The sequence below is a fragment of the Lates calcarifer genome, linkage group LG5 (genome assembly GCF_001640805.2).
Source record: "Lates calcarifer isolate ASB-BC8 linkage group LG5, TLL_Latcal_v3, whole genome shotgun sequence".
Taxonomy (NCBI): Eukaryota; Metazoa; Chordata; class Actinopteri; family Centropomidae; genus Lates; species Lates calcarifer.
In genome coordinates, this window is record NC_066837.1 from 7,803,374 (window position 1) to 7,831,068 (window position 27,695).

Sequence of the window (27,695 nt, forward strand, 5' to 3'; positions counted from 1 at the left end):
GATAATTTGGATAAATCACAAAAATGCATTCTTGCCCACTGCTAGTGGCATCTTGAAACAGATTCAGTAGTTTTTTTCCCTTACACTTCTATTATCAATTTTACTACACTACTACAATTTATTGTTTTAAGGGTTTTTTTTGTAACATGTATTTTGATTAGCCACAAAGTGCTTCCAACACCTGAGATGATTTTGGATTTACCAAAAAAAAAAAAAAAAAAAGATTATTCATGCATTTATTTTAAGCTTTTATATTTTAAAAGTTGAAGTGCTAAGTCACAATATGTTTTACCATAAACAGACTTTTGACAGACAGTTGAGGGTTTAGGTGGTTTCATCCACCTGCACTTTGGTTGTAACTGACCGATAGATCACTTCCCCAGGCTATTTCCCCATTAACCACTACAGGGTTCCCATGTCCTCTTAAACTTCAAATTTTTGACTTTTGACAGTCAACAGCTTGTCAGTAGTAGTAGTAGTAGCAGTAGCACTGTTTTCACCAAGCACTGTTGAGAGGAGAAGTGGTCAAGTAAGTGTCCCAGATATACGGTGCGTGTCCTCCCACATCCTTTTCACACACACGCCAGCATGCTTCGTTGCAATAGCATTTAAACACATTGCAAATGAAGAAGTAAAACAATACTTGCTCTGTGGTCTCAAATTAAAAAGGAAAAAGACTACTATTCAACATCTACACGTCTGACATGTAAAGCTTCATTTCTTTATATCTTGAAAAGATATTTATGTTTTTATGTAGGTACTGAAGATGACTACGGGGTTTCAGGGGGAAAATTGGAATTGTTCCACTGCAACAGGGCAATACCACATCACAAGGTTTATTGCAAAAAACCCCAACAGAAAACCACAAACTTTATCTTTCACAGAGTTTCAGTTTCAGAACCACAGTGAGTGTTAGCACAAACATTTTAAAATACTAAAATCTTCTGCACTCCTACCATCTAGAACAAATACTCCACCTGAGAGCGGTCATCAATCATAAAAAAAGAATATATTCATACATTTTAGCTGGGGCGTTTCAACTGTTAAACACACAGACACAGACACACAGAGGCGCAGGGTGCATTAATAATTAGGGTTAATATGATCTCACTTGAACTTGAGAGGGGATGTGTAAGTTAGCGCTTCACAGTTCTTGCAAGGATGCTACACAAAGACAGAGAGAGAGGGAGGGAAAGAGACAGAGTGTGTGATGTGTTATGAAGCTGCTCTGTTGATGGTCAACATCACAGTGCTACTATAATACACCAGGTAAGTGTTTAATGCTAATTTACATTCAGTGTGTAATGGGAGGTGGTGTCTGATTTTACATTTACTGTCGACACACAGCTGTGGCAGTAGGCATATGTAGATGGCATCTCCATTCACTGAGCTGGAGGTGCTGACGATCGTGTTCTCTCTCCTGGTTTTCGCCCTCTTCACACTCACTGGGATGCTCAATGAGGAATGTCCACACTCGAATGGTATGACTGCAAACACACACACACACACACACAATCATATGTGTTCAACTTTTACACACTGCTACTGCCACTTTAGTTTTTAATTGGGTGGGGGGAAAAAAACAGAAATACTTATGTACATAGTGTTTCTAGTTCCTGGTAAACTTGAATATTTTAAAGACATTTTGATTTAACTTTATGGTCGTTATGGAGGAAGTGGTTTTGCCCATCTACCTTTATTAATATAGTAGATATTAATATTATATATGAGGTGGAAAACATTTTAAAGACACTTATTCTAACATTTTTGCTCTGTTTAAAAGATGACTTAAAACTTGTTTTTAAAGAACCTGTATTGTATCTACATGTCTGCTTCATCATTTAATTCCTTTCTGTCCTACATTACAGTTTATTTCTTTTATTCCTTAATAGCACCCTTTATTTACACTTTTGCTGGCAATGCAGTTTGTGTTTTATTTGCTTAAAAAGAACAACATGAAATTATATTATTAAGTGTTCCTGATATTTTGTCCATCCTACTTAACTGCAACTGCAGCATCCAGAATAATTATAAAGTTGAAGAAAGCTATGGAAAATAAAGATTAAGCAGTGGTGATATGTACGTATATTGATATATTGATATGACATGTTATGGAGATAGGGGCCAATTATAAAAAGCTGAACAAAGCTGGGATTACAGGGGCGTATGCATAAGTGACTTGAAGGCTTTTGAAGAACCAGATAATACAGGTTACGGTTGGGTTGATGCTTTTTCTGATGGCACATCGTAGTGAACCCAGGGAAGTGTAATCAGCCCAGTGCCATTTCACATGATAATGAATTATATCAAGATATGGTGATGATGAGATGGTCTCTCCATTTTGGCTGAATGCAGGAAGTCTTATATAAAACAGTTGACTGGGGAGACAAGTGAGGATTTAAGATTTCTGTAGCATGTACAGAAAGGTGATAATTGTAACATGTTCTCTCTCAGGGAGTACATGAGGTGCTGGCAGTGGCAAGGATACACAGTTAATGATTTACAAAACAATGATAAGGCCAAGACTTAATTACAGTTGCTGACAAATCAGCTCTTAAAAGGGTGGATGTAGTACGGACAAAGGCATCGAGAGTATGGATGTTATACAACATCTGCAATCGTCCTCCTGCTGCCTTGATATTCTACTAACAGGATTTTTCAAAAATGTTTCTAATTGCATGAACTCAGATCTTGTACAAGTCGTCAACACATTGCTCCTCTCAGGCGTGTAAAAACTGCCATCATCAAGCTGCTCTTAAATATGAACAATCTAGACACATCACTAATGAATAATTATAGACCCGTACCAAACCTCCTGAAAAAGCTGTTTTTCAACAGCTGAACAACTTCTTAAGCACTAAACAACTGTTTTGCTGTGATGAGACTGCCCTTGTTTAAGGTCCTCAATGATACCCACTGAGACCCAGTAATACTGGTACACCTTCCAGTATTACTGGGTCTCAGTGTGGCATTCGACACAGTCGACCACAACATATTACTTCACAGTACTCGCCTTGTTTGAATCCTACTTAAAGGACAGGTACTGCTTTGTGTTTATTGACAATTACAAATCTGGGTGGATAAAAATGAAATGAGTTTACCAAGGCTCCATTCTGGGGCCTCTTCTGTTTAACATGGTGATAATTAGCTCTTTAGTAAAGATAAGTTAAGCACTGTTTGTGTTAAAGGTTTTACATCTGTTCTGAATGAAATTCTGTAGATTTGTTACTAAACAGGGTGGCTAGCTACATGAGCATACAGTAAGTGTTATCACGGTACACTGTAATGGTGGAGACAGAATGAAGCATGCTTGAAGTGTTTTTAGTGAAGTCATAGCATCTATGAGGGCAACTGGAGAAGTGGAATAACTGTACATCCTATGCTGCAACCTGGAGCACTGAAGGTTGCCGGAGGCAGGGACTTGTTTTACTGGTTTAATTTACTTTTAGTTAAATTATTCATTTTTGCAGGAAATCCTTTGGAGAACTTATTAGTTAATTATTTTTCTATTTAGAGTTCAGAGTTTATTAAAAAATGCTCCAAAGATCCTTCCTGAATTTTATTTTTGAAAATATAATGTTGAAATGAATTGAATACATGTTTAAAGGCATTTAAAAGAAGTTTAGGAGTTTGTGTCAATGTAAATTTTGACGCTGTAAATGTGTACCAGCTCCAAAAATCTGGTGATTGGTCTCCTTAATTAGTAACACTTGGTATCAGTATCTGACCTGAAAAAAAAAACATTGGTTGACGCCTAGTTAAGATTACTTTATGTTGGTTTTTATTCATTAATTTTAAACATTTCAATACATTGATTTTTCAAATAGATATTTTAAAATACATATATATTATTTTATTTATAAGATTTCTTTTGTTCTTTATAGATTTTTCTTTTATGACACTACAAAGTTTTAAGATTTCATAAGATGTAATTACAGACAATTCCCTCTCATAGATTACATACAAAAGGTGCTAATCGTGTTGATCAGAAATTTTGTTCAATCTTTTAGGTGGAGGTGGAAAAGTAAAGAAAGTGACCATTTTAATGTTTCCTCTTATCCAGAGACTAACACACAACCACAAAGTGAGGACCATGTTGTTTGACCCCAGATGAAGTGACAAGTCATGACAAAGAATGAAAAACCTCTGCCGACCACAGCAAACCCTTTCTTCCTGTTTGCTGCCTTATGAGGACGTCAAACCCTGAGGACTGTGTGTCAGTATGTATGTGTATGTGTGTTATCAGTTACCAGAGCAAAGTCTAAATGGTGACCTCTGGATGTGTGTGTGTGTGTGTGTGTGTGTGTACTTTGTTATAGGATCCAGTGTTATTTGCTTCCAGGATGAGGCACAAAGGAGTGGCCTAGATGGGACACTGTCAAAAAAAAAATCAATAAATAAACGCCTGCTTTAACAAACTGTGACGAGACAGTATGTCACGCCTGCTTTCTTTCTTCTTTGAGACAGAGTGTATGTGTCGATACACACAAATTCTTTTATTTTGATCTTCAGATGAAAAAACCTTCTGTGATTCTGCTTCTGGTGAGTTCCAAAACCTTGTGACTACCACGTTTCTTGTTTTATTTGTTCAAGAAATTTGTATCAAACGAAGGTCATTTCTGATTTAAAGCTACAGCTCTGGAGAGGTTTTTCTAAATCTAGGTCAGAAACAAAAGGTGTGCTGACAGGACTAGAGTGAGCTCTCAAATTATTCTGCAGAAATGAATCATTCTTGTCAGGGATCAAAGGGTGGAGCTTGTATGAATGAACAGATCTACAGCAGCAAGAAAAATGTGTGAATCACAGGCCATCTGTGTTTGGCTATTATGATTCATTCAGCCTTTTGGCATTAATATAAAACTGCATGGTGCAAGATAAATGATACCTGTTGATGTATTATGTCAAACAGACCAGCGGAGAGATCATACATTTATTTAGCCTCTTTATACATTCAGTGACGCTCCCGACTTTCTTTTACTGTGGTTCGGAATATTTCTAAAGGTTTTCATAGGATGTGTTCATAAGAAATGTTAGGGGTTCATTCACTTATTTTATGGCTAACCTTAAGAAAGTACATTTTTTTAAACTTAGGTAGCTGATGTATGTTTGCTTAAGTTAGGTTTAGAGTTTAGAGGAGGTGTGATCACTAAACTCTGCTGAAAATGAAAAATTAATTCACTGAGGTTCCCTGAAAGCTCAGTTCCCTGAAAACTTCCAACACCTCTGAGTAACTCTACTTTCGTCTTTGATTTCAGCACTGTTTTATTCATGTGAATAGTGTGTTTCTTAACTCTATGATACTTTAACACAGCATCTGATACTGCTAAGGCCATGAACTGAATAGATCAAATGTTTGAGGCTGAAATTAAAAATTAACAGAAGATTCTGCAAATCTCATAAACAGATTTTCATTTGAGAATGATGATTTTTGATTCTTCAAACTGTAAACGGATAACATTGAGCACTACAAAGAGCACTGTAGGTAGACTGAGGAGCATGAGTCATTATGAACCAACAACAGAGTTAACAGTTGGAAATAACAAGGTTATAAGGCCCTCTGGTGGAGATGACAGGCTGCTGCATTTCAAGCTGTATGTAAACAATATTGCTGTGAAAAGACTATTTTTCATGCATGTCATGCAAATCAGTGGCTTTGGTGCTGACAAATTAATCTATTTTAGTATATGGATTATATGTATATAAGTTAGCAATAATGTAGAGTTTTAGCCTGTATTTGAGACAAGTCCTGATTTTATCCACATTAAATGTGTAGTATCCTGTTCCAGACCTCACATTCTCAGCCCACATCTCAGATTTGTTATGTGGTTCAAACAGTGAATGGATAAAGTGAAAAGACTAGAAATGCCACTCCATGGGTGTAGGCCTTTACCAACCAATCAAGTTGCAGTTCACATCCAACATGCACACTTCACCTGTTTCTGTACATCCAAGCATGGATGAACTCATGCTAACTGTATACACATGTAAATATGCACAGTATGTAAATTATCATATGACATACTGTGTTGGGTGTGAGTATGACTATGTCACTTTTAAACATAAAAAATGAACTATATTGTATGATCCTCAGTTGTCCTACTGTATCTCTTGAAGATCTATTTTTACAAAAATGACAGCACAGTAAAAATTTGTCCGTTTCTGACGTGCACTGCATTCTATACAAATATGTTACATAGTGTAATAACATGCTTTGTGTTATACAGTTGTGTAGATGGAACTGCCATTCACTGGCTTTGAACTGACCTTCATCATCGTTGCCTTCATCATCTTCTCCCTCTTCAGCCTAGCTTCAGTCTGCATCCAGCCACAAGGGGCTCAGCCAGGTACCGAGTCACCACTGTTATCAGACACACACAGACAAATGTCAGCTTTTCGAATGCTACAAACTCTATATGTGTTCACTTTCAGAAAAAGATGACTATGAAGCAAAGAAGTCAATACTGTCACATCACAGAAAGCAAAGAGTGATCACCAAGCAAGCTGGAGAGAAGCCATAAAGTAAAAATCTGACGAGTGCTCATTGTACTATGAAGTTCTCTGAAGAATGAAACAGCGAGACAACACAAAATGAACTGAAAATTCAACATACTGCTTTCCCATCCAGTTTGTTTGATATTAGAGCAGGTCATTATGGCTCAAAACGCTGAGGCAAAGTCCATAATACTGAGTTCACCCAATAATAAGGCAACAATAAACTTCCCCAGCAAATGATGATACAAATATGGAAAAGGTCACATTTCACAACTGTTACATATTGCTATAATTAAATCAGAGTAGAGGGTATGAATTAACTAACTGTTCTTTTCTGCCATTTGTTTTGTGTTACTTGAATTTGGTATATATGATGAGTGATGTGATTTGGTTTTGGGTAATCAATAAATAAATGAAAAAGCATGAAAAAAAACAACAGAGTAACAATTTGCTGAGTATGTGATTTGGTCTGCATGTCTCCCTTTTTCTAGCCCCATCTGCAGTTTTCAACAAGAATCATATTAACACTAAGCTAATTCCACTGAAAATGACCCCAAGTTAAACGAGTCAAAGCTCAAACTTCAGCAGAACTTGATGAATTTCTCTGTATACTTTTAGTTCTACTAATGCACAGAGCCATAGTGCAGTCCAGGGCCTGGACCCTGGGTTTGTATGTGTCCACAGAAGCCGCTGCGTCTGGGTTAGGATTTAACAAACCAAGTGACTTTTGGCCCCTGAAGCCCTTGTGGGGTGACATCCTGGGGGGGTTAGAGGCTGCTCCCTGTTGAGTTTGCCCCTTGACCCCTGAGCCCTCCGTCACTCCTCTGCAGTCAGCCGTCTAGTTGCCAACATGGAGGAGAGGAGGAGCTCCAGAACTGTCGTGAGATCTTTTTCTTCACCAAACTGCAGGAGAAAAAAAAAAAAAACACTCACACCCAGCTCATTTGTGTTGTGATTCAGGTTGTGCGATGTGTCCTGATGATCTACACCATCTGTGTGTGTATTGAGTGTTCACTGCTGTTCATGTGTATATGCATCCATTGAGGTCTGTATTGGGCAATCAGAGATAAAGGGTCTTAAGAGTAATTAAGCTCTGGCTGGCTGCGGCCCTCATTAACAGTGACGACCTACGCCATGACAAGAGGCCCACTATCACTCTAACGATGGACATCGAAGTGACCCATCAGATCACAATCAACACTCGTACACACACAGAGACGCTGGACTACACCCTAAAAATTTCAGACAACACGGCACTTAGCATCTCTGCTCTCATGCATACAACCATTACAACTTGGTTTTTATCTTCATATTTCTAGCAGTTGGTTCAGTTATGATTACAAAAATGTTTAGTGGGGGGTGATAGGATATGTAATTTTATATCACAATGTCAATTAAGACCACAATTTAAGATTATTTTCATCAGTAGCGTAGCACATACATTTGGGCCCGTACATATTCAGCTTCAGTGGGTCTACTTTTCCTTTTAATACATCAATCACCTGTTACTAAATCATCAAATTATGAAATATGTTTGGTTCCACCCCTGCAATAGAAAATCTGTTCCAAGGAGAACTGATATTGCACTGGAGACTTGTGTTGGCCCAACTTTAAGTTGGTCACCTATCTGTATGTAGTGTATACAACTATTTGTACATGTTAAGCCTACATGTATAAATGCAGTAATGTTCAGCTAAGTGGAAAAGAAACAGTCACTTTATGACCCACTGTTCTTAACAAGTTTTATCAGAGAGGAAGTTCTTTATCAGTGGATCCTGTTCAAGAGAAGATGGGAGAGGAAGAAGAAAGTGAAGATTCAAGAAGGGAGGAGAGGCTGAGGCTTCCTCTATAGTCGTAAAGATCACAGCTACTAGGAGGACCATGACTACTATCACCAGCTCTGCAGCCCAACTCTGTCCAGCTCTTTCCTAAGTTACACACACACAATGGCAAAAGGATATCAGGTAAAGCATACTGTTCCACTTGCAGGCAGACACAGCACGGTGAAAAAAGCCTATCGCAAGTTTCCACAACCAAAGCTGAAATCTTCAAATTCGACCAACAGTCTAAACCCATTTATATTCAAATTACAACAGAGAAAAGCAGCAAAAGTTCATGTCTGAGAGGCTAGGACCACCAACCGATTATGTATGTACACTATAGAACTGATACCAAGTTGATACTTCTTCCAGCTCTTTTCTTTGAGAAATACAAACATGCTCTTCTTTAAACTCTTCTCAACCAATAAAAGAGCAAAAGTTTTCCAATGTTAAATGTGTCTGGACTAAGGCAGGCATCATGCTGATAGATTTCAGTTGAGTAGAGCTGAAACAATTAATTATCAAATTAGTTGATGGACTGAAAATAATTTTGGTAACGGTCTGAAAATGTGATAAAGTCATTTACAAAGCAATAACATTCTTTGGCTAGTATTTGCTGCATTTCTATGTTTTATATCACTGTTTAGTGAATATTATTTGGTTTTGGACTGTTTGTTGAACAAAACAAAACATCTCAAGACATCACCTTGGACTCTGGGGAACTGAGGGATATAATTTACTGACATTTTATAGACTGGTTGAATTAATCAATAATGGAAAATAATTATTTGTTGCACCGTGACAGTATTGATAGTTTTCAATACTCAGTGCTACCAACACATTTTGGTTGATACCAAAAAAGTACTGAGTGTTATTCAACTAGTCATCACATACAAAATATTCACCTTTCATAGAGTGAGTGTGAAGTGCAGCCCTGCCAAGGTAGTGAGGCAGTTTAATTGGGGGCTGCCCTGTATGTGTGTGTGTGTGTGCCTCTCTCGTAGGGGAGTGTTTGAGCAGGCTGGGTAATCCCTGTAAAGACGTATAATCCCCAGGAAGAGCAAATATTACAACATGCTCGAATCAGTCACACAGAAACCTGGTGGGGAGAATCTGGCAAGAATCACTTGTTTCTGTTTTTAGGGGTCGACAGAAAGAACCAGAGACAGACAGAGAAACTGAGATTTGGCAGCAGTTAGTGGGCAGTGGATACCAGGTGGCTCTGAATGACAATTGAGACCAAATTAGCATATTCAAATAGGGAAAATAAAAGTTTTTTAAAAGACAATGGCTGCTGATATGCAAAGCGCAGCCCGCCACAGAAACAAACTACATACCTCAGCTGAGTGTTTGCAGCAAGATGAATGTGTGTACGCGAGTGTGTGTGTGTTTGTACATTACCCAAATCCATGAGGAATCTCTGTCATTTCAAGCAACATTTTTGCAAACACCATAAAGCAATAAAGACAACATTTCTGAAGATATAATGACACTGACACATACACACACAAACCACTAAAAAACCCACAAATGGAGACTCTGTCCTCTTTTGTCTATTTTTCAGGGCTAAGGAGAGCTGACGGTCCAGATGCTTGTTCAAAGTCTCTGTGACTATTTTGAGCCCTGCGGTCCATTAGTGTCCTGCTGCTTCTCTAATCCTCATTCACATGTAATGGCTGACATTTCATCTTAATGTGTTAATTCATTAGCTGGGTGCTGAATGGAGAGTCTCAGTCCACAGAGACGGCTGTAAGCAGACACGCTAATGAGCCCCCACACTTTGCAAAGCCACCGGCAACCGCAGAGCTAATGCCAAGTGAAGTGGGATACCTGCAGCAAGAAAATCCCCTGATATACCACCAACTGACAACCTGCATGAGAAGCAGGGCTTCATATTGTCTGTCTAATATGTCGATACTGGTACAGATACAATTGGAGCATTTCATGTTTTCACAGACATTTTTTCAAACGTTAAAAGTTGTCTAAAACACAAGCAGCTTTGCAACAACTTTGTCTGAATGGTGTATAATTCAAAAATATAATTAAAATCACAAACTTGTAGAAATGAGGTTCTACACTCAACCCTCATGGTCACACAACCAATCTGACTGGCGATTAACAAATAAATAATCAAAACTACAAAACTGATCATGAATTTGACTCTAGCTTTTGATACTTGACAGTTTTCGATACTCTTTTTTATCTGTACCAAAAAAGTACTGAAGCTAGATTTCCTGCACAGAGAGAAGGTGAAACAAACCAAATGAACTGAAGACAAAACTGCCCTAAAACACAGCACTTCTTGCTGCAGTTGCATAAAGGACAACTTGTTAGAAAAATACAGAAACTTCGAAGTTTTACACATTAAACTGAATTAGAATTAGCAAGCAAACACCCACAAAACAAAGGTAGACACTCGTGCAGACAGACAGAGACAGTAGATGGAGGCCCAGACAGACACACAGAAAGTCAGGCTGTTGTTAGTCCAGTGCATCGCTGGATTTCATTCAATCAGGTCCCCTGCCCCAAAATGCTTGGTGCAAACAGCACCCTCCCTCCACTCCACCAACATCACCCAAAAGCCCCAGATGTGTGTGTCCTCAGCGCGGGGGTAGGGGACGACTGAGGGAGGAGGGATCTGTTTCTTGAAGGACCTGCTACTTTCAATTACAGCTTCTTAAAGTCTTTGCTCTAATGTTATAAGCAATAAATCAAACATGCCTGCTTCTTCCGCTCTCCTGAAACATATCAATCACTCATAGTTGCACACACACATACATGCATACACAAAATGCAGCAGGAGAGTGTGTGTTCAAGGGGCAGTTGGAGGCTAGGGAGGGGGCTTCCTGTCATTTGAATTACCCTCTACATGTGGGGTCAATATGTGCAGTGCTGAAGTGTGTGTGTTGGAGAGTGTGTGTGTGTGTGTAAGGAGTTGAGGTGGGGGCTGCTTTGGGAGCTACATCCCCCCATACTCCCCCCTCCCTCTTAAAGGCTGTATAAAGGAGGTGGGGGGAAAATCACCTTTGTCACTTTGCTCTCAGACACAGAGACAATCACACTCTCACTGGACACACAAACACTCTGGACACTCACATTCCTCTGGGACATACTGATTATCCTGAGAAAAGAGGTACTTCTGTGTGCTGGATTCTCGCCGTGGTGGGCCATCCGGACTGAAAGAGAGGAGAAGAAAAACAGAACTGAGCCGCACTGAGCATCATCAGCCCAGCACAGAACCAGAGGGACTTGTGGAAAAAGTTATAATTAACTAAGCTCCTCTGAAGCTAACTAAAACCAAACCATGAAGATCTTCAACTTGCTCTACCTGCTCCTGCTGCTTGCAGCTGTTGTAGCACCAATCTCCTCTGCCAGACCAGGTAAGCATCCCAAACTTAACCGTTCCGTTTTCCTGAATGGCCGCCAGGTGCCCTTTAAAATAGGTCGGACCATATGTGGTCCAGGCAGTTAAAGCAGCGTTCTAAATCACTGCGCAATGTAAAGTACTTCTTAATTAACATTAGTTCATTCTGATATGTTAAAAATCGGAAACAAATGGGTAAATAGCCTTCGCCTATTTTTGCCTAGCATGAGGGTAAAGGCAACTGGAAACTTTATCGTCCAGCGTTCTAGATAGATCAACAGGTGTCCGTTAAAATCGGTCAAGACAGTTAAAACTTAGCCCCAGCTGGACAACGGTTTTTAACATCATTCTAAATCACTGCGCGATGTACGGTATACTGGAGGTATCCATAGCAACAGCACTTCTTCCTCTTGCTAACTTAACTAGCTTAAATCACTGGTGAAACAAACTGAGGTTAAACAAATGGGTAAACTCACTTAAAACTTTTAGAAAAGTAAACACAAGTTTATTACGGGACCTTCTTTAGACTGAGGTAATGGTAAAATAATAATAATTAAAAAAAAGTCCATAGGTTATTTCACTGCGACGTAAACTGGAACTGTACCTACCGATTCCCTTCAATGTACGCTGCGTTCACGTCTTTTCGGACAAATATAATGAAAACTATGACGAACACCACTGCCGTTAAAAAATAACTACGAAAAAGTGTCAACGAAGCGGTGGTAAAGCGACCTACACCACCAGTTGCTTGCCAGCAACCACACGGGGACACGACAAAACTGCTAATTCATGATTTAGTTATATTAATCTGCTAAACAACATGGTTACCAATTCAGTAATTACAATAGGATAATGCATTTAACGTGGTTTCCCCATTCTTTCATTCTGACAACAGGAATTGAATGCAGCAAGGGGAAAACACGATTGTGGCTCGTTTGGATTTTAAATTATTAAGTATAACATTTCGTCTTTAGGGCACTTTGATGAGAAAACTATCTAAAACAGTGGACGGGTTGCTGCTCCTGTCTGAGGTAGCAGGTGCACTTATTGCGCAAATCCAAGCTGGTTTGCGGTTAAGTGCTCCTCGGCCTTGCGGCGGAGACAAAACAGCTGTTGTTACGAGGGTTGAGGCTTCGGGCTTGAGGTCGTGACTGGGTTCATGTGACGATGGAGAGGAGAGGATGAGGGGAGGAAGAGGGGAGGGGGCGGGAGTGGAGCGCCGCCGGGTATCGCACAGCGGCCCCAGTGAGTTCTATTGTCCCCGGCTGGAAGGCACTCCGTCGCGCTTTTGTTAATCACGGTGTTAAAACGCCATGCAAATACCCGAGCTCTATTAACATGACATGGAGTAGCGGTGCCAAGTGTAAAGAAGCCTACCTTCAGGCGTGGGGAGCAGTTTCTTTCGGAGGTACTCAGAAGGAGAGGAGGAGGAGGAAGGAGGGAGGGAGAGGGAGTCATAAAGTCATCTGGCAGTTTATCTCTTCCTGGGCTTGGCTGGCAGCCTGTGAACCGCGGGAGTCAAAGTGGATTTATTGAGGACGTTTAAAAATAATCATGTGTTAGGTCGGTATGTCCCAGTTTATTAGAAGGGGGTCGCCCTGCTGTTGGTAAAAGGCTCCAAACAATAAAACCCGTGAAAGTAGGATTTTCTACGGTCAGGAGAGAATAAGTTGAGTCATAATAGGCACTGTTAGTTTCAGAATTGTCCTAACTTGGAAAATGGTGACTGCAGGAAATGCAGTTTTATCTTCTTTTTGTGCTTAACGGTACAGACTGAGCTTATCCTCCACTTGGGATTAATTAGGCCTGTTGGGTGATATGCAGGGTCCACCTGCAGACATAAATCTTACTTAAGATGACATTTACACCTAAAACAACATCTGATAATTTGTCTGCCAGCAGTCCAGCTTATTATGTGGTAGAACAGCCTGTTTATTTAGTGGCTTCAATTCTTCACATTTTAATAAAAACATGCCTTTCTTTCAGATTTCCTGAACCTGAGGAGAAAATACCACAGACACCACTGCCCACACAGGCGCTGTCTGCCCCTCCACTCCAGAGTACCCTTCCCCTAAGGTAAGACATGCACTCATAAACGTGTTTCTGTGCAAAAAGAGGTCATGGGCTGAGCTGTGTGATACATATGGTACAAAACCTGGTTTACAGAGCTGGCAGGTGGCAGTTGAGGAGGTGTGTGTGATTAGTGGGCAGAGGTGTGTATTCACGCAGAACAGGAGTGCAGGGGGAAAAGCCTCAGACATAAATCTCACTAACGATGAAGAAGAAGGCTTTAGTGCCATGAGGAGAGGGAGGAGGGGGGGTTCAGCTTTAATTTAGACTCTTGTACATGCACAGTTACTTCAGCTGTTTTTGTCTGACCTTGAATTCCTTAACAGGACACTAAAATGTTTTTGTTTTTGATACAGGTAGAAGCACAAGGAGAGTGACCTAAGAGAAATATGAATATGAAGCAACTGCAGTGGGTGGCACAAACACCATGGGTGGATCCCAGTACCAAGACATGGACTATGAAGTGGAGGGAAAGGAGAAGAAAAAAAAAAAAAACCCTACTCGACACCGTGAACATGCCACCCAAAGACTGTCAGCTTCAGCTTGTGCATGACTGACAAAACAAAAATGAAAATATAAACCATTTCATGTTACCGTAAGGCAGTTTGGTGGCCAAAGATCTGTGTTTCTCCAGTTGCGAAGATCTTCCCTCGTTGTCCTTAAAAGCCAATGCTGCTTTCACTGTCACGGAGAAGGGAGAGGAAGCCACAAGATCATCTACTCTTCATGTAATTTAGACCCTCCACTGAAATGCTACAGACCAAAGAGCTGGAAACATTTTATTGACTGCAGCTACGATGACCAGCATCCACATAGTATTCCTAAAAAAGTGTTTATAATGCATGTATGCACTTCAAATGTTTATTGAATTACATTTTAAACTTTTTAATAAAAATTTATAAATGTACTTTTTGAGTCTTTTTCTGTGTGTTTGCATTAAAGTAACAATTCATGCCATGTGGCAACTTTGACAATGACAGTTAATGCTTGTTGCTGTGTGAAGCCATACTTCATTTAAATTTGGGATACTTTTAGTCAGAACAAAGTAAAATATATATATCTTTATATATGTACAATCTAAAAGCCCCAAATCAAACACTTATCCTGATACCTGTGGCACTCCCTGGAAAACTCCCAGCAGAGGCCACATGAGAAAGAGGTCGTAAATGCTGAGCTCCCTGTGGAGTTACGGACGCCAGAGCATAAAGGAATCACAATGGGACACAAACACCAAGGGCTCAAATGACGACCTCGATATTTCGTTTACGCTGGATTCCCGTGACTGTCGAAATTTAACACAGAAAGGGTGAGGCGAGAAAAGGCAGCATTCACTCCAGCTAATGTTGACACAGCAGAGTTTCTGTTGTTGGGGGCTCTTTATACAAGATAAACACTGAAACACAAAACAGTAGCCACTTACTTGGGTTTCACTGAAGTATTGTGACATCCTGAAAAGGCTTTAAACATGAATTAAATAAACAAAACATGAGAATATTAAAGATTTATTGGAATCTGATCACAAATACACAAACTAGCTGATTGTACAAATAGAAAAACAGTCACCAAATAATGCATTTATACATTCAAACTGATAAAAATACCACTTACAGACATTTAACAGCGTTACTTCTCTTTCTCTTGTTTGACCCTGATAAGTGATAAAGTGATAACCTCTCCCTCCTCTATCTGCTGCTAATTCTGTCCCTCCTTAGTGCAGATGATCTTTAAAACAATTTCACCTCCTCTCTCTCTCTCTCTCTCTCACAGTAATACAAGTGACAGCAAACACAGGTCACTGGGGGTCGTAAAAGAGCGATAAAAACCCCTACCTCTGATCTGTGACCCATGACTCCGCTCCTCCTCCCACCTCTCCTCTTTAACTGTCCTCCACTTTCAGCTCACCTCCTCCTGCGTTATCTGTCCATCTCCCGTCTGTGCGTACAGGTGCACATGCTTACTTTAGTCTTTCATCCAGTGGCTTTAGTCCTTTTCTTTTAAACCTCTCTCGGAGTGTTAAAAATGATCAGGCTTGTTCTCCACAGCGCTGTCCTCTCCGGGGAGGGTGTTGGACTGGCAGGAGGAGGACGAGGAGGCCTGGTTGTGGTCAGTGCTGAGCGGTGAGATTGAGCAGCCTCTTGCTCAGTAAGGTGTTGTGCTGTTTCAGGTATTCGATCAGGTCAGCCTGCTTCTCCACCACCTCCTCAAGACTGGAGCCCTCTCTGTGACACACACAAACAACACATACACCCTGTTTAGACAAGAAGCTGTAACTTTGCTGGCTGCATCTGTCTGCTTAAAGACAAATCTGGTGACAGCCTATATTTTCATATTGCACACAAATCACATAAAAAGACTAAACCCAACAATTAACTGATCTGAAGTTTTACTAACTATAGTGAGTACTGCCTATTAAGAACACATCAATGGTCATGTGAAAAGACTGTCATGTTTTGGGAGAATATAAACAGTATTTAACCCTTAGAGACATTTGAGCATGTAAGATAACTACGGACAGGAAGACAGTGTATTTTGAATTGATAACAGAGGAATCTGTGCTGAGATATGACATCAGTCACTGTAAAAGCAGTAACTCAAAACTGGTATAAAGAGGAACCTCCCATCAATCAGCCACATCACACTGATGTCCTACACGACATGTTCCTGTTCCTTCAATACCATGAATATGGGCACTTTATTTGGAGTCAGTCCCATATACACATGCTAGTGTGCCAAATCTGTAGTTTAAAATAAAGCCAAATAAATTAACTGTTTACTGCTTGAGAGACGTTTCCAAAAAACTCAATTTTCCACCTATTTTAAAGAATTATTTTGTCTTTCTTTAAAAATCTAGCACACACACTGTATATATGACTAGTTTTTTAAGATGTACATCATCAGTAGTAATGAACATGGCAATGCATTGTTAGTGTTGGTCTTTTCATGGGATCTGTTTGACAATAACACAAATACAGGCCTTACACTCTGTTGCTTTTTTGCCTATAAAGAATTTTTCTTTGTATAAATGTTCTGCTATGACTCTATTCAAACATGGCAGGAGCCATTAAAAATATAAATGCAATGTTTGTGCAATATTTAGAATCTGGTAAACAAGAAGCAGTGACGGCAGTGCTGGAGAACAGGTCTGCATGGAGCAAAAAATATGAGGATGAATGATGGTCTGATGATTGCTGTGATTTGTTGTGAGGATTTTTTTCCTACTGAGGGGCAAAATGAATAAAATTCTAAAATAAAATTGGCTCATTTTATTTTCTTTATGCATAAGAGACTAAATGGCAAAATTATTGCAGTACTTTGAAGATTGTGGACCAGCATTTTATATCTGTTTATTTTCACCTTGTGCTGCTGTAGATGTTGTGACTCAGGGGTTTATCCAAACTTGAGAATGACCTAAAATGTCCAGCAGTTTTATGTAATATGGTGCATGACTGAAAGGGGTCATAGAGACAGGGATGTGTGTGTACCTGAAACCGGTCTCAGTCGGCAGACTCGTGATACTGTAGGTGTGCAAATGCTCTTCTTGGCTCACGTCTGGTGCAGCTCGCTCCCTGTTGAACCGCATCACCTTGACTAGAAATGTAAACAAAACATCTCCAGTCAGTTGCACATGAAGACACGCAGACATTATCGAGCAGTGAGAGCTTTCCTTCAAACGTTAATTACTCAGGTGAGAAACAGCACACGTGGGTTTTTTTTTTTTTTACTGTTTTCCATCCCTCTCCCTCTCCTAAACACACACGGGCTGTTATATCCTGCACTTAGTCCTTATGGGTTGCCATATCCTGCACTCAAACCTCTAATTCTCACACCCTAAACATACACCTTTACACAAGGGGTGGGGTCAGCAGCAAGGTGTGAGTGTGAAGGATACAGTGGCAGCAAGAGGAGCCAGAGCCAAAATATGGGATGAATGTTGGTGCTGTTTGAATGGAGATAAGGCTGAGGTGTGTGTGTGTGTGTGTGTGTGTGTGTGTGTGTGTGTGTGTGTGGATGCAGGCCGGGTGTGTGAGGAAGGGCAGAGGGAGGAGCTGGCTGAGTATTGATAAGGCTGAGTGTCATTAGCCAGAGGAAATTGTCAGGGAGGTTCTAAAGAGCGCTATCTTTGCTTTGCTTCAGTGCAGCATCTCAGCATCCACACTCACACACAATCCAAAGAAATACTGCAAATTCCTGCATAATGAGGCCCCGAATCTCTCGTGTCGTGTCGTGTGTGTGTGTGTGTGTGTGTAAATAAAGAAATAGTGCGCAAGTATGTGTGAGAGAAAGACATTCCAGGGAGGCAGAGAAATGAGCGTTGTGTAAAGCAGAATGGAATAGAAGCAGGTAAAAGGACACAAAGTGATGATGAGGCTGCGTTTGCTGAGTTTTTGTTGCAAAATATGACGACGCAGAAAAGGCAAATTGCTGTCAAATATTTACAATCAATACCACCAAGGCAAAATCTAACTATTCCCCCAGAATTTTTTTTTTTTTAAAAGGACACAAATGGACAAATGCTTCCATGTAAAAACCTTACAGAGAATAACCAGTAATATCTTTATTAAAATATTCACATTCACACAACCTGTTTTCCCCAATAACTTGACTTTATATTACTAATAAAATACATGTTACCAATGGACATTTATTGGTGAATGCTCAGTGAGCATGTCTTACTTATGGTAACATAACTTTATTTCCATTTCATATAGTTGACTACTATACTTTGAATTCTTAATATTTTTAGTCACTTAAAATGGCATTCACAGACTTTAAATGGTAAACGCACAAAAACTTGTTAAGATAAAAGTATTCTACATATAAATAGACTACATAACAGCTTAATTTCTTACATTTTCAGCTTAATTTGTGCACACAAATACTAAGACAATATTTTTTTTTACAACCTTTGACCAATCTATAATGATATTTTGAGTGATTTTTCTTGTAAATTGTGTGCCTGTAAGCTGACTTTAAACTGATAAGAGATACCAGGATGGATGGATGGATGGATGGATGGATGGATGGAGCAGTGTAAAGGAAGTGACAGATTTCACACATCCCTGTTAGAGATTCTCACACACTCACTCGGCTGGACAGACAGTGCTCAGACCTGGTCTACTCAGATCTGAGAGGCTGCAATCACCCATCCAGAAGTGCACATTTCCAGGTGATAACAGTGAAAGCTGCAGAGGTGCTAACAGCTAATGGTACCACACACAGTGCTCAACAACTATGCAGTGCCTGTACTGAAAATCAAAGACCTGGAAGGAAATGGATCCCAGCAACCACAGAGACTGATATGAAGTCTTGAATAGAGCAGTGTGAACACCTTTCAGTTCAAAGTAGAATGAAAGTCTGATGTCTACTGGAAAATAAACCCTGCTCATGGAACTGTTTCATATGCAGGAGCTGCATATGTGGGAAAAGATTCAAAAACCTGCTTCAAAGACACAACTGAGGAGACCCTCAAGCTTTCCTCAGACTTATTAGACTCATGTTCCACAACAAGCAAGACCCATTTAGAAATTATATAGATGAAAAAGACCAGAAGCAATACAAGCGAAAGAGTCTGCACTTCAAAAGAGTGTGGATGCTAAACTAAAAAAACAACTGACAACTTTGTCCATAGTTACAGTTTTGGTACTTTAAGAGGATGAACACAGTTTGTAAAGAAATTAAACAGTGGACTGGCACTAACTGGGCACATATTACATCTTTGAAACTGCAGGAAAGATGTTAGGTGAACCTTTGAGTTGTTGGTGTTAACTGCTTGGGTTTTGTATAGGTCTGCCATTGCTGAACTTTCTTCATAAACAGGTTTCTATAAGAGGACTGACGCAGGGTTATTAACTATGGCTTCACAACAGTAAACCTGTAGTTACTGCTAACTTATTACAGGTCTTTTTTTTCACAGAGCTCTTCTAAGAGTGGAACTTATCATAAAGTAATTTAACAATGTAACTTGACTGATTGCAGAAAATGAATCTAGCAAAGTTACACCAGGTTGTTGCTGAAGTGATGTAGCTATACATGATAAGACAAACATGATATTTACTGTGATATTTATCCTGAGTAAGGATACTTATATTACCAATTCTGACATTCATTTAGCACTGGCATGTCACCGTCATAAAACAAGCGTGAACAACAAAAGTCAGGTATTTATGGTCAATGCTATGAAATCAATGACTGTATGACAATGAATGACATCTCCCATATCACACAGCACATGCGGTTTGTGTGTGATACTGTAGGTATCTTTATCTTTATCTTTGTGTGTGTTTGTGTGTGTGTGTGTGTGTGTGTGTTTTGACCCTGTGCCCTGCAGTGCTTACACTAAGTTCTGACCAGTCAGAGGAGAGAGATGTATTAAGCCTTTGAAGGCCAAGGCATGGCTTTGATGTGCATGGAGGTCTATAGAGGAGAGTGTATTCATGTTAAAATGAGAGAGGCAGAAACATACAGAAAACCTCAAAGACACACACACACACATACATGGGCACGCGCGCACACACACACACACCACACACACACACACACACACACCACACACACACACTTACGATCAGCATGCACTTCAAAGAGAAGTTGAACGAGGCCTTCCTGTATGGACTTCATAGCTGCAGGCGTTATATCTCTACCTCTCTGTCTCCTCCAAAAAGAGAGTTTTTCTTTTCTTTTCACAATCTCACCAATGTCAACTTGATTCTGCATCAGTGTGTGTGTGTGAGAGAGAGAGAGAGAGAGTTTGTGTTTGTGGTGTAAAAGGTTTGCGCTGCGAGGCGTCGCTTAGTTTGTGTCGTGCCTGGCTGCACTGATCTGAGCAGGAATGCGATGGGTGAACGGAGATACCCCTCCCTCACACACTGGGTCACCCTCACTGTAAACACAGGACAATGTGTGCTAGTGTGTGTGTGTGTGTGTGTGTGTGTGTCTCCTCGTGTTTGGGTGGAGTGGGCTCAGGGCTACCCTTTGGCTAAGTCAAATCCTAATGCCTCTTATCTCCTCTCTTTGCCTCTCTGGTATCTCCATCTCCAATCTGCGCCCTTCAGCTGCCAAACACACCTTTAATATAAATTTCCTTTCAATAGACATTCTTCAATATCAATATCCTCTGATAGAGAATCGTTAACAGCAGTTTTCCTTTACACACCAAGAGGAAGGCCACTCTATTGGCCCGCACCAAACACTCTGGGCAATATACCAATATTCACTGTTTCTTCATCATGTTTATCACTGTTAACAGTGGCATTTTTAAAATTTTGAGATGAACACATTTATTAACTAAACTTAAAAAAAACACACATATAATTACTACAAAGTGAAATTTAGTGGTTAAGGTGCTGACCATGAGCCACTATGTCACCAGTTCGAGTCCGACCACAGGCCTTTGCTGTATCTCTCTCACTCATTTTCTGTATAATAAAAAAATACCAAAATACTTTAAACAAAAACAAAAAATCTGTCACCTAATTGTTTCTGAAATACCCATGCTAACGTTGGGCTGGCTTTTGTACTACTGCTGACAGATTTGAGGAACACGTTTTTCTTCAAACTTTCATTCTCTATTTAAGAAAATTGTCCAAACTTCTCAAATACTTTTTGCATTAACTTGGTTTATAACAAATCAGCTTTAGAAAAACTGTTCCTCAGCAAAATTATGAATTACTTTTGGTGCATGTCAGTTATTTTCTATACTCAAAGCTTATTGAGGTTCCATGCCCCTATTCCCAAGTTTGACTTCCTGTTAAGATGCAGCCTGATGTGATGGAGATCAGATAGAAAAATTGAATTTTTAAATGTTTTTCTCACAGAATTTTCCTAAACAGATAAATATTGATATCACACACATTTTTTTAAGTTCATAGTGTTTCTGTGAGGCATGTGTATCTCTCCCTTAGATATGGAAGATCTATATCTAGTGACTGTGAATATGTACAGGAAGAGGAGTTGTAGAAATGTCAGTTAATAATAAGACTAAACTAAATATGGTTCATAAGTTAAGACAGGCCTGATGTAAAATTCAAACCTACACAGATTATAATATTAGGGCTGAATCTTATCAGGGAATGTTCTGAGAAAACCATCGTAACACAGGAGTGACTTCTAATTGAACCTATGTTAATGGATGATATCATAACAACCACAGCCTGACCAACATCTCAGCATGTGAGGGGTCACCTGTTTTATCTGAAACATGTGCAGAGACCACACTGGCCGTAATCTCCACTGGAGTATTTCATGACACTTTGTTTCTGTGCTTTATATTCCACATGCACATTAGTTCACCATAAACTTGATTAATCTATGGTTAATTGTATTTGGGAGGGTCGTCCAAACACACAATACAATGATTTCACTGCTTTCCCACATGCTTTTGAGTTATTTTTCCTCTTAAATGCTGTGACTGATTATAGTATTGCCTGTTATTGCAGTTTGAGGCCATTCAACAAAGCTATCAAAACTTTGGACCATAAGGAGTTAGTAAACAATTGGTTATCCAGCTCCTGGGCAGAGGGTGAAAGACAATAGATGTATGGGTATCATCATCAAGTCTGTATGGTGTTTGTATGAGAAGCAAAAAATCAGCACATCAGCAGTGAGAGGGGGAGAGAGGGAGAGAGAGGGAGGGAGGGAAGACAGGGAGCTGAATGGTTGATTGTCATGCTGTCGAGTCTGAAAAGGGCAGGGCGGGTATTGTGATGCGAATGTGCACAGACTGAGAGTGGGGGCAGTGTGTGTGTGTTTGTGTGTAATGTAATCTGCAGGGTGTGTCTCTCCTATATATTACTACAGATATTACAAGCTACATCCACAGACAAACTAACTGAGCACGAGTGATGCTGCAATACAAAAACAACCTCTGCTTAGCTAAAATATTAGCCTGGACAAAGGTCTCACTTATCAGGCAGGTATCATAATGACTGTCTCAGTCAAAAGGGGAGGAATGTTTAAGTTCACAGACTTACACTTAATACAGTTAGATTAAAAACAGCCCTCTGTGAACACATTATGTTCAGGGTATAACCTGGTTTCACTGAGTGATACATTTTGGTCCTGTCCTCTCTTCAGTTTCCTCCAAACCCACTGACTTCCAAAGTACCATCCAATTTCAATGCAACTAAACTCACAAGAGAAAACTGTAGTATTTTGATGCCATTCATTATGTTTATTTATACAAAGGATTTAGAAGTCAGGATACATGGCATGCTCTCTTCATTATGAACTGAGAAAATACACATTAAGGGTAGGGTTAAGGGAGGGTTATTTAAGAATGTTGCTCACATGCTACCTTTTATACTGCTGCTGCCTTAACCTTCTCTACTCTGGGTGCCTACATAGCTGCTACATCACTGTTTTTTCATTTTGTATTGTAGTTTATTGTAACAAATCTGTTGCTTATTTTTTTGATTAATGATAGATTAACCGATTAGCTGTTTTGTTAACAAAATGTTTCAGAACAATGTGAAAAAAGTCCATCCCAATCCCCAAAGCCAATGGTGATGACTTCAGATGTCTTGAAGCCAAAAACCTAAAGATACTGAGAGAATATCTTAGAGGGCTAATGTGACCAGAAAATATTGTCTTCTGATAAATCTTTATTGTGGCATGAATCTTTTTCTTGTATATCTTTGTTAGTGGGTGGTGAAAGGGTGGATGGAACTATGAAAACAGATGGGTGTGTGGATGCATTTATATATGGGAAGGTGATTATGTGGCTTGATGAGGTGGGAACAAGGGGTTTATGGTTGGCCATAAAAATGAGGACGCATGTTAAGAGTCCATGAGTTAAAAAAAAAAATAAATAAATAAATAAATAAAATAAAACTTTAATCAGCTTAGTAAACACTTGCAGAAATAATGCTGTTTAAACATGTGTCTATCTGCAGGCAGAGCACCATTATTTAACACTAAACAACTGATAACAAGGATCAGTTTACCTGTGTAATAGAGCAGACATGGCACTGCAACCAACAGCTCCAATCCCAGGATGCTGAGCAGCAGGTAGGTGTGCACAGTTGGTGATAATTTAGCAGCCAGAACAACCAAGAGCAAAGCATTCCCTGAAAAACAAACACACATTTTTCCTTAAGTATTACTGCCACCTTGTGGTTAAAACTGACCTCTACATGAGAAGCAAACAGACCATAAGTTCACAGCTGTACCTGCAGAGTGAACGGTGAGCGGCAGGTGATCCAGTCCCTGTGTCTCTCTGTAGAATCGCAGGTATCCTCTCCTTCTAGCTTGACTGTGATGGTGCTGCACACAGTGAGTGAACACCAGCACCAGCACCCACAAACACACCTTCCCGAACACAATGACGCTGTCACCCGACACGTTACCCAGAACACTCATGCACACCTCCACCTGGCCAAGTTTCAACACACACAGAACTGCCACACACACTGACAACACCACGTACACAACCTGAAGAAAAGAAAAGAGGAGTGGAAGTAAGACGGATGAACCCAACCAGCATAATATAATTTCTGTTGATTGATTAGTTGACTAGTTATTTCAGCTCTAAATTATTGTGGTAAAAATATCACAACAACAATGTCACCATGATATTGAAACAAAATAAGAATCATTACACTTCAACTTTTAAAGACTGGGTTGTGCTTTCAGCAGTTTGTTTTTTAATCACAAGTAATTCCATTTCCAGAGTTGAAAAAAACTATGCAAATGCTTAAAAAGTCAAGTTACTGTTTGTCTACATATCATACATGCAACAGAGACAGCAGGCCGGCATGGCAGTGTGTCGGCAGAGTCTGAAACTCTCTCCTGATGGCAGAGTGGAGGGCATCAGCAGAGATCAGAGGTCCATCCACCATGGAGTCTTCCTCTAAACTCCGTGTCATGTCTACCGAGGTGCCTGCCTGCTGAAATAAACACCATGTTATTATACTACAAGTTTAACAGTAGGCTGTCTTCAAATACAGTCATTTGTTATTTTCTCCACAAACTATTTTCTAAATAAAGGGTTAGAAAATAGTGGCATTGTATTTAGTTTATTATAATATATGACTAACAAAACCGTCTCACATTTTCACACCAAAATAGTTGATAATTATAATTTTTGTCAGACAGTAATCGATTGATTGAGCTCTGGTGTGCAGAAGTATTACCAGCCCACACATATATGTTTTCATATCAAAAATATCTCTTAATCTGTTAGGGGTTTTGAGATCAAAGCATTTTGCTTCATCGTTATTCAATAACGCTCATTCTTCGCAAAAACGAGTAATTGACTAAAATCAACCCAGATCACCATCTATCAATTATTCAATTCGCGGGGGAATGCCTGTTAGCTGGTTAGTATGTTATAAGATATCTGTATGATTAACCTCTGTGTTAGTGACCGAAAGAGAAAGAGAAACTAATTGTTTGTTGTCTTTAATCTACAGTCTGCACCACAACTATCTTCAATAAAACCAGAAGCAAAACAGGAAAACCGCAAGATAACTGACCGCAAGTGTAGGTTTTAGTACGTGTTAGAGCTGCTTAAGACTACTATATCGTTAATCCGTGATAGAGAACCGTTTTACTACACGACATAAAAACCCATCACAGTCGTACTTAGATTTATATTTTGATGTTTTTAGCTGTCAGCTCTAACTAGCTCCCAGGCTAACTAACATAAAAACTAACCGTTGACATGGCAACCAGTTAACATTAAATGACGTGTACGTACTCCATAAAGCGAGCGTCCCTTTGAGTCCATTTGGTTTTGATATTTCGACGTTTTTGAAGAAAAAGAAAAAACACAACAACAAACATTAGCTTACATGCTACCTATAGAAGGGGCGGGCTAGCAGATATCTGTAAACTTCCGGTTCCCCTGTTTTCTGGTCCCGTTCTCTGTTGAAATTAAGTTCCTAAGACAAAGGTTCCGACGGAGCAGCGTCATTTTAGCGACACAGAAAAATGGAAACACTTCTGTTGTACTGATACTTTTATTTACTTATAATATCTGAATACGTCTAACCGTATAAATTGAGCTATCCATTATGACATTTTCAGACAAAGCCATGATGTTTTCATCCCTTAGACTGCAGACTTTATTAAAGAAAAACTCAAAGAAAAAAAAGAGACAGCATCCAATTTAAAATATTTTATTGATAAACATACACTTGCTATAAAAGACAATGAACTGGGTGCTCTACTCCTCTGAGTGGCGAAGACAATGTCAGGTGTCCAGATAGAGGCAATAACACAGAGAGGAGTTCAGCTCAGACTCTGGGGAGGCAACACTTGTGATAGAGGCAGACGAGGAAGGAGAGATTTTAGGACACTGTGAACTGATATAATATCAGGGGGTAATTAACAGGGAAGCAGCAAATAACTTTGTGTCATTGGTTTAGCCCATGGGAAAAGGTGGAAGAAAACAGGGTGATTAAGAGCGGCTGATCCATTTAACATTTTTTTTGCTGGTATGGAATTGTGCTTCAGGTCAAATCACACACTGCATACATACCTATACATGCATGATTTCATACACACATGCACACTCACTCGTAACACACACACACACACAATGTGCCAAGACCCAGAGGTCTATGTGAGTGTGAAATACTCCTTCACATAAAATTCACCAGCCCTCGCATTCATTACATAAGGCACTGATTCAGATGCAGTCACTCTCTGAGAATAAACAATGGCTAAAACATCTTAAAGGGAAAATATTTAAAATCCAAAGAACAAGTATTATTACTTAATATAATGCATTCCCATTCCTGTAAAATGAATAATAAAGAAAAAGCTTGAGCAAGTTAGCCAGATTGCCAAAAATTCAAAAATATGATGATGATGTACAACATACAAGAGGAAAGTTAAAGTTCAACCATTGAGGAGATAATAACCTACGTCAAACTCACACTATCCATCTGAGCAATACTCACAATAACTTATATATGTTCTTCTTTCATGCAAAACTGTAAACACAAAACCCAAAATGAATGACAAAGTATGATGAGTAAGGCATTATAATGGTCAAGCTACTTCAGGTTATCCAACCCACAACCAGTTTTCAACACACTCAAGAGAGTGGAGTCACATGGTCAGTGCAGAAGCAGGGGTTAATGGATCAAGATTTTTGAGACTGTGTTGTGTTAAAGACAGTAGTGTTTAGCCCATAGTGTAACATGTTTAGCTTGTGACAGAACAATTCCTTATTTTAGTGTCTTGGCTAAGTATGGATGTGCAAAGACCTAAACACACTGATTTCTTCATTATGTCCATGCTACACATATTAAAAAGAAGTGTATACATGTGTACAGTTAAGAAGCACATATCGCACTGTATGTGCGGGTGATGTTGTGTTATTTAGTCCACATGTCAGTCCAGTTCTGCCCTCAGAAACATCCATAAAGCTGTTTGTGCATTTCAGGAGAAAAAACAAATTTAATTGCAACGTTCCAAAGAGTTTCCAAGAGTGTTCTAGAATGTGATTCAAGGTTCTAGAATCATTCTCCGCCCAATCACAGACTGCGACGGTGATGGTGGTATTTCCATTTCTAATGTAACTCATCATAGCGTGGTGGGCTGTCCCCTGCCTGCACACACACAAAAAATGACAACATATTCATGTCTGTGCAACAGTCTGCTCTTATAATTTACTGAACTTCAGTGTTTCAGCAACTGACTCTGTTATTTAGTTATGTTATCATATTTTGTTACAATTTAGTCATATTATATCGGACCAGGATAAGTCAGATTGTGTGTATTCTTAACATGTGCTAATAGAATATTTCTTAATTTTTCTAAGTTTTTCCAACTACCTCCACTTTATAATCCTCCATCTCTGTCACAATCAGTGTGTTCCTTTGAATGTGGAGTAAGAAGCTGGTTGAATCTTACATATCCTTTCTTATTTTTAAGTATATGAATGTAGTAGGTGGGTGGTACTCACGACTAATGTAAGGTATGTGTGTGTCTGTGTGTGTGTG

At 39.5% G+C, this 27,695-nt stretch overlaps 3 protein-coding genes and 2 long non-coding RNA genes across 6 annotated transcripts in view; 2 read left to right on the forward strand and 3 right to left on the reverse strand.

The window, feature by feature from the left end:
- The first annotated feature begins 1,331 nt into the window (after positions 1–1,331).
- LOC108893102 (uncharacterized) lies at positions 1,332–6,816 on the forward strand. Its single transcript, XR_001962607.2, has 5 exons — positions 1,332–1,481; positions 4,064–4,220; positions 4,320–4,542; positions 6,225–6,344; positions 6,430–6,816. It is a non-coding gene; the product is annotated as an uncharacterized LOC108893102 (long non-coding RNA).
- Positions 6,274–12,796, reverse strand: LOC127142456 (uncharacterized). Its single transcript, XR_007813220.1, has 5 exons — positions 12,285–12,796; positions 11,641–11,744; positions 11,409–11,488; positions 7,210–7,395; positions 6,274–6,358 (listed from the first exon to the last, which is right to left on the reverse strand). It is a non-coding gene; the product is annotated as an uncharacterized LOC127142456 (long non-coding RNA).
- On the forward strand, positions 11,506–14,256 carry apela (apelin receptor early endogenous ligand). Its single transcript, XM_018690924.2, has 3 exons — positions 11,506–11,683; positions 13,642–13,752; positions 14,103–14,256. The coding sequence occupies exons 1-2, from the start codon at positions 11,617–11,619 to the stop codon at positions 13,749–13,751; spliced, it is 177 nt and encodes a 58-aa protein (XP_018546440.1). The 5' UTR covers positions 11,506–11,616; the 3' UTR covers position 13,752; positions 14,103–14,256.
- A 976-nt stretch (positions 14,257–15,232) lies between these two features.
- Positions 15,233–25,607, reverse strand: tmem192 (transmembrane protein 192). 2 transcript variants are annotated; one of them, XM_018690905.2, is made up of 6 exons: positions 25,442–25,607; positions 24,474–24,629; positions 23,913–24,174; positions 23,688–23,810; positions 17,229–17,334; positions 15,233–15,965 (listed from the first exon to the last, which is right to left on the reverse strand). In XM_018690905.2, the coding sequence occupies exons 1-6, from the start codon at positions 25,469–25,471 to the stop codon at positions 15,851–15,853; spliced, it is 792 nt and encodes a 263-aa protein (XP_018546421.1). In that variant the 5' UTR covers positions 25,472–25,607; the 3' UTR covers positions 15,233–15,850. The 2 variants fall into 2 exon arrangements, with proteins under 2 accessions (XP_018546421.1, XP_018546422.1); XM_018690906.2 differs by having other exon boundaries at positions 24,474–24,626; positions 25,442–25,602.
- Positions 25,608–25,846: 239 nt separating this feature from the next.
- LOC108893088 (LIM and calponin homology domains-containing protein 1-like) overlaps positions 25,847–27,695 on the reverse strand; it is a 28,654-nt gene continuing 26,805 nt past the window's right edge. The window contains 1 exon segment of the mRNA XM_018690904.2: positions 25,847–27,302. Within this exon segment, the coding sequence (XP_018546420.1) occupies positions 27,277–27,302 (26 nt within the window). The 3' untranslated portion in view covers positions 25,847–27,276.